This window comes from Palaemon carinicauda, chromosome 25 (genome assembly GCF_036898095.1).
Source record: "Palaemon carinicauda isolate YSFRI2023 chromosome 25, ASM3689809v2, whole genome shotgun sequence".
NCBI classification, from domain to species: Eukaryota; Metazoa; Arthropoda; class Malacostraca; order Decapoda; family Palaemonidae; genus Palaemon; species Palaemon carinicauda.
The window spans coordinates 29,797,599-29,805,098 of NC_090749.1; the positions used below are offsets into that span (position 1 = coordinate 29,797,599).

At 40.2% G+C, this 7,500-nt stretch overlaps 1 protein-coding gene across 6 annotated transcripts in view; it reads left to right on the top strand.

Moving 5' to 3' along the window:
- LOC137618652 (uncharacterized) overlaps positions 1–7,167 on the top strand; it is a 33,024-nt gene extending 25,857 nt beyond the window's left edge. For 2 of the 6 annotated variants that reach the window (XM_068348785.1, XM_068348787.1), the window contains one exon: positions 4,303–7,167. In XM_068348785.1, coding sequence (XP_068204886.1) covers positions 4,303–4,517 — 215 coding nt within the window. In that variant the 3' untranslated portion in view covers positions 4,518–7,167. The remainder of the gene's footprint in view (positions 1–4,302) is intronic. The other 4 variants (XR_011039773.1, XM_068348786.1, XM_068348784.1 and 1 more) reach the window with 4 other exon arrangements.
- Positions 7,168–7,500: the final 333 nt, after the last annotated feature.

Sequence of the window (7,500 nt, forward strand, 5' to 3'; positions counted from 1 at the left end):
TGAGTGAACTCTCAGTACCAATTACTCCCATTCTTGAGTTCAACGATTCCTGTCCTGCGGAGGGATATTTTCAATTAAGGCCTTCTTCGGGTTCTTTGATTATACAGACCAACCAGAAGATAACTCTGGCGGCGACTGGCCTGCTAGTAGACTGGAGGGATCGACCAAGTGATTGGGAGTCATAAAAGAATGAACTCCTGCAACGTTTTGCCCTCTCTGAAAAGAGAAGATGACCCTATCGCAGAGATACCAACTGACCTTGTGGGCAGGAGAATCACTTTCATAATTCGTTGAATGGATATCTACAGACTTTTTTAACTTTGCTCCGGAAGAATGTAAGAACCTGGAGCGGCGAGAAACAGTACCGCAAACGAAAACTACCCTACAAGTTATTGGACAGTCCTTGAAGGCTACCATTCCCACCGTACAGGAAGTGCTGAGAGTATTCAGAGAACAAAAGGCAAGGGTTGGGGTGAAAAATTTTCCGCCATTCATGAAAGCAGCAACCCAACCTCTGAGGCAGCCTGGCACCCACCTGGCTTCGACTATCAACCAAGGGTGAGGTGGCCTTTGCAGTGGACCTCCAAGAGGCAGAGGTCCGAGAAGTGGAAATGTGGCAGTTGGCAGTTGTTTGGACTGAGGGGGAAGGGAGCACATACGAGTTTGATGCCCCTACGACGATCAATGGCAGTGTTTTGGATGCCATGCCACAGACCATCTTCTGAACAGCTGTCCAAAAAACAGCGTTAGCACAAGAGACCCCTTCCTTGCTGTACCAATGAGAGGAAGGGGAAGATGGCGCAGGAAGGGGATGAAGGGTCCATCAGGCCGTCTGTCAGACCTGCTAGGACCGCACACGGAACTGCGAAGGAGTCAGCCAGCACTACACAGCCCAGAATCAGGGTAAGCCAGTCAGTTCCCCAATTAGCAGTAAGGGATAAATCCTTTTCAGCGAGAGAGCTCTCCCAGTGAGTGCCTAACGAAGGGCGTTAGTAGGGTAGAGCAGCTGTCCTTCACCTTCCCTCCAACTCATGAGAGTAGGAATGCTTGATTCAGGAGCCAACGGATCCCTTATGGAAGAGCAACGGTTGACGGATGCCATCCAAATATCGAAGGAGTGCCTGGTGTTGAACTTGGCTGGTCGTCACAAACTGACCCCATTTATCGTCAAAAAACGATTCAACCTTCAGGGTCAAGAAGTGACTCACGCCTTTTGTTCCCTCTCGACATTAAATATGGGGGATATTCCCATTATTCTTGGGATTGATTTCATCAAGAAGGGGCTAGAAGAGAGGTGGAAAGTGGGACCAGGGTAAGAGACAGAGATACCCGTGATGAGAGAAAGACAATCTCAAGATAGGATCGCCCTTACTACTAATGGAGTACTGGGGCTGGTTCCTGCGGGCATGAAGACAGGTGAATCAGTTCCTCACTTCACCCTCTACTCCCTGTCAGTGGCACTCGCACAAGAAATGCTCGAAGGCTACCTAGTCTATGTAAAACCACATGGAAATTGACAAGATTATATGTCCCCAGGAGTCATCACCATCACCGAAGGAAAGGTCAAAATTCCCTTCATGAATATAAGTACCAAGTGGTTCTATTTAGACATGAAGTCAGTGTGCGACCTTGAATTATGTTCGCTTGCGACAGCAAAAAAGACACTGGTGGGTCGGCGGTGAGCACCGAAGAGCCCCTGGCCCCTCTTATTATTATCATTATTACTTGCCAAGCTACAACCCTAGTTGGAAAAGCAGGATACTATAAGCCAAGGAGCTCCAACAAGGAAAATAGCCCAGTGAGGAAAGGAAGCAAGGAAAATAAAATATTTTGATAACAGTAACAACATTAAAGTAAATATTGCCTATATAGATTATAAGAACTTAAAAAAAAACTATAGGAAGAGAAATAAGATAGGATAGTGTTCCCAGGTGTACCCCCAAGCAAGAGAACTCTTACCCAAGAAAGTGGAAGATCATGGTACTGAGGTTATGGTACTATCCAAGACTAGAGAACAATGGTTTGATTTTGTAGCATCCCTCTCCTAGAAGAGCTGCTTACCATAGCTAAAGAGTCTCTTCTACCCTTACCAAGAGGATAGTGGCCACTGAACAATTACATTGCTGTAGTTAACCCCTTGGGTAAAGAATAATTGTTGAGTAGTATCAGTGTTGTCGGAGTATGAGGACAGAGGAGAATCTATAAAGAATAGGCCAGACTATTCAGTGTATGTGTACGCAAAGGGAAAGTGAACCGTAACCAGAGAGAAGGATCTAATGTAGTACTGTCTGGCCAGTCAAAGAACCTCATAACTCTCCGCATCATCTTCCCCTTCCTCTTGTTGTTGCAGCATGGAAGGAGTTTCTTGTGCCGACACTATTTTTTGGATAGCTATTCAGATGATGGTCTGTGGTATTACATCTAAAACACCGCCGCTGATCGTCGAAGGTGCATCGAGCCTATATGTGTCCCCTTCCCCTACAGATCATAGAACTGCCAACCGCCACATTTCCACTTCTCGGACCTCTGTTTCTTCAAGGTCCACTGATACGGCCTACGGGAGGAGGTCGAAGCCGGTTGGGTGCCAGGTTGCCTCGATGGTTGGGTCGCTGCAATCATGTGTGGTGGAAAATTGCTCACTCCTCCCCCTACCTGTTGTTCTCTGAATACTCCTAGAAGTACGGTGGGAATTGCAGCTTTCAAGGACTGCCCAGGAAATTGTAGGATAGATGTAACTGACATGGGGACCATTTCCATCTGTTTCCATTTGCAGCACGGTTCTCACCACTCCAGGTTCTTACATCCTTCCGGAGCAAAGTTATCAAAGTCTGTAGATATCCATTCAACAAAATATGAAAGTGGTTCTCCTTGCCACAATGTCGGCTGGTATCTCTACCATAGGGCCATTTGCTCATTTTCAGAGATGCCAAAACCTGGCAGAAGTTTATTCCTATAAGATTCCCATTTCCTTAGCTGATCCCTTCAATCTACTAACTGCCCATCCGCCACCCCAGTTCTCTTCAGGTTGGTTTGTATAATCCAATGTCGGTCGGACCATCCTTCAGTAGCAAATTTAACAAGGCCCAAGAAGGCTTCAATCGAAAAGTATCCTTCTGTGGGACGGGAGTCGTTGGACTTGAGAATTGGAGTAGTTGGTACCTGGAGTTCACGCACTAACATTGCTTTTTTCATAGGGGGTTCCTAGTCAATTACTGACAAGGAAGACATTGCTGTCTCACAATCGCCCAATGGCTCCAAGGGAAAGAAGCCTTGTAGTCTCTTAACCTCCTTCAAAACTGTATGCATAGGCGTGGCCGTGCCCATTTCAGAGTTCAGCTCATTGAGTACCGGGCCTCTTAGAGCGACAGGATTCAAATAACCCCTCTTTGTGTTGTCACCTCTCGACGTCAACCCTCCTGGGTTGACCATGATTTCTTCTTTTTGACACTAAAATGTATGTTGGCTAAAATCACTTAGCACAGACGTTATTTCATAACAACCCTACACAGCTGACACCATTTAATATGACCCGATCTGTGTGGTATTGGGGTTCAATCAATTTAGGAAACACAAATAGAGTAGGATATAATTCAAAAATAGTACCCGAGGGGATCGTTTTACACAGACTATGTTCTCTTATGTTTACAAGCCACCCATGATTATAATTACATTTTGTTATTAATAAAATGCCCTCAGAAAAATAATATCTAAGGGGATTGTTTTACACACATTCTCTCAAGTTTACAAAGGTGCCATTGATTATGATTACATTATGTTATCAAGAAAATGCCCTCAGAAAAAGGGTACTCAGTTCGGCACACATGCTTGACACCTGCCCTTCAATAAACACTCCATGGGCCTATCAAGAAGCCCTTGAGGCTTGAGTCCTTTACTCCAGGGTCCACATCACCAACGTACTGATGCCTGGTTGTGATTGGTTATTTGAGCTGAAAGTTTCATAAGAATCAATCGGGAGAGGATCTAGTGGCGCCTATAACATGCTGACCTGAAACACTTTTTGCAAGTGTCAACCACAAAGGAAAAGATCGTTGGTACTTGAAAATTGCTGTCATAGCCACCACGATCATGATCAGTTCATATATATATATATATATATATATATATATATATATATATATATATATATATATATATATATATATATATGTGTGTGTGTGTGTGTGTGTGTGTGTGTGTGTATGTGTATGTGTGTGTTTGTATACATACATACATATATGTATGTGTATTCAAGTATATCTTAAAGAAATTCGCTCCTCTTTCCTCTCTCATTTCTAATTTTAGATAATGATGATTACAACGAAGCCGCTTACGTGGGAATCTACAATGAGACGTGGCTTTCTTCAGGTGAAAAGGTCGACCCAAATCTCTACCACAACAACGAACCATCTGGAAGTCCTCAGTTTTGTGGGCACTTCCACTTAAACAAGACCTGTCTCGGATTAGGAGATAGACTATGTGAAGAAAAACGTCCCTTTCTTTGCCAATACCAGATTTAACAATGGTACTCTCAACCTCACAGTATTTTTACTTTTGGAAATAACACCCTGATAGAATTTACAGTAGGTTTGAGTCTTGAAGGATGTTGCAGTTGTGTTGTCATAATCTCTGTAGTCAAGTTAACCGTTTCCTTGAGAAAGTGGAATCATTTGCTGCTATTATTATTATTATTATTATTATTATTATTATTATTATTATTATTATTATTATTATTATTATTAGTGGCATTTTTGTCTATCACGTTTCTCATCGCCTTAAAACATATGATTGTTTTGATCACTTTCCTTATCCCATTCTATCTCTTATGAATAGGAAGTCACCAGTCACTTTTTTTTCTCAACAATAAAGGCAAAGGCGATTATCAACATTTGAAGTCAGTTGCTGAACAAGAATAACAAAGATCTAATATATGATTTAGGTTTAAGTATTAAAAATAACTAAGGTATGATGATTTCTTGGAGTTATACACACACAAACGCACATACACACACACACACACACTCACACTCACACTCACACTCACACACACAGAGAACTGTTGGAAAAGCTAAGATCTCACTCGTGGCAAGAAGAGCAACAGCCAAGGGTTCTTGGTCCTTATATCCAAAGCCAGATATTATGGAAGTTTTCTGCATTTAGCTCTCATCCTTGATGCAGCATCTCTTAGAAAACTTTTTTTTTTTTTTACCCCGTTGATACCATAGAAATAAGAATCCTTAATGAAGGTTTTATGGGCAATAGGGTTTTCCGATGTGGTTATTGAGAGTCTATATCAGCATTAAATGGATTATTGCCCCATTGGAAATTGTTTCTATGAAATAAAAAAATTCTTGACTACATTAAATAAATTCTCAAAAAGCAATCTTGTGTTATGTTTCCATTTCTTCCTTCTTCTCTTCCCACGCTGTTCTTTGGAAGACTTTGATCCCGTGAATCATGGGGTCAGTCAGTCTGTCAGCGGATGTAAGTGTCTCGCTAACTCTGACCTCAGGTTACTCAAACTAAATCAAGCAACTTCTGTTGCATGCCATTATATTTCATGCTGAATCTGTATGAAAAACATAATTAATGATAAGTGCTTAGGAAAAATCTATCTTTTCTTATCAGTTACCCTGGGAAAAGTAAGCAATGCATTGGCCTTGTACAATATTTGTCCGCAGAAAAAAGTATTTCTTACAGATTTCCCTCAGTCCTCATATACAAAGCATACTGATACTTTCGTCGAAAACAACATTATCAAGAGCTCTATAACGCTAATCTTGATTATGCCTAAAACGTGTTGTGATAGATAGTTTTCTAATAAGAGAGAGAGAGAGAGAGAGAGAGAGAGAGAGAGAGAGAGAGAGAGAGAGAGAGAGAGAGAGAGAGATGATCATTGATTGTATGTGTCTGTGTTATATGAATCACAGTATGTATGTATGTATAATCGGATCCACGTTCATATTTCACCATTTTATTCAGCTTATTTCTTTTCAAGTATGATATATAACTGATATAATAAGAGTATTATATAATACATGCCCTTTGCATATACCATACAGTTAGCATTAAAGAAATCTGAATTGGAAGTAATTTAAAGTTTCATATATTGTGTTTACCCTTTTAACTTTTATCTCTCTCTCTCTCTCTCTCTCTCTCTCTCTCTCTCTCTCTCTCTCTCTCTCTCTCTCTCTCTCTCTTTATCAAGTCCGATAATCCCCATTGGATTATCAGATCCCAAATGAGCATATTGTTCCCCATGAAGGTAACGAAGCCTCATTAGTTTCTCTCTTTGAATTATCTCGTTCATTTCCTTATCACAAACGACATTCATTGGTGAACATTACATCCTTCAATCCATCCACCAGTTTTCGTAATGCAATTCATTAATCAGTCAGTAAAAATATCAAATACATGTTGAAGATACAACTTATTTATTTTGATAGGATGATTACTCTAATTCTGTTTATCTGTATCTTTTTTTTTTTTTTTTTTTTGTTTAAGGACCAGATGACTTAATTTCCTTTATAGATAAGGAAGCACTAATTCACGCATGACAGACAGAGAATGACTGATCGTGGCCATGTTGCATCACCCTTAGATTAGTGATTGGTTTGGTGTTAGCAAACTTGTGATGACATTTAATGATACTGTGGGAGCTATAGGATTTGCTGGAATTAATCATAGCATTTTTTATATCATCCAGTTGTTATTATAAATAAAACTGCATAAAAAAAAACCTGTCTCCAGAGGTTAGCTCAACGTTGCAAAACAGAAGGTTGACAAAATCTCTTCCTGAAGAACAACAACATCTTAAGGCCATAAGATTGCATGCACTCGACTTCAATTGATGCATCAAAGTTTTCCATTCTCTTAGGTTATGGATGCATATGTATACACGTAGAGAGAGAGAGAGAGAGAGAGAGAGAGAGAGAGAGAGAGAGAGAGAGAGAGAGAGAGAGAGAGAGAGAGAGAGAGAGAGGTGCTCTCTTCCCTTTAGAAATGGTTAAATTCATTATCATTTGACCTGGATCTTTTGTCTGCCAATATTGTAATTTTACTTCTCTATCAGAAGAATCATTTTACTTTGCATGGAGGTCCTTCAAACGTTAGTTTCATTCTTCATAACACCAATTTTATGTTTTGAGTTACGATAAAATATATGAAATAAATTACCAATGAAATGAATATTTTATTTCACCATTCTTCTAACAGAGTATCAACAGAATGTTAATCCTTATCAGGATATCTCTTGGGATCTTTTTACTTTGCAGGAAGGTCCTCCAAACGATAGTTTCATCATTTCTAATATCGAAATTTTGTTTGGAGATACGATATGAAATATATCAGATAAAGTACTGATGAAATGGATTCTTTATCTCACCATTCTTCTAACAGAGTAACACGAGAGAGAAACTGCTTTATTGTGTCATAAACTTAGTGAACAAAAGAAACTAGACAAATGACCGTAACAAAGGAAGATAATTAGATCACTGGTTCATC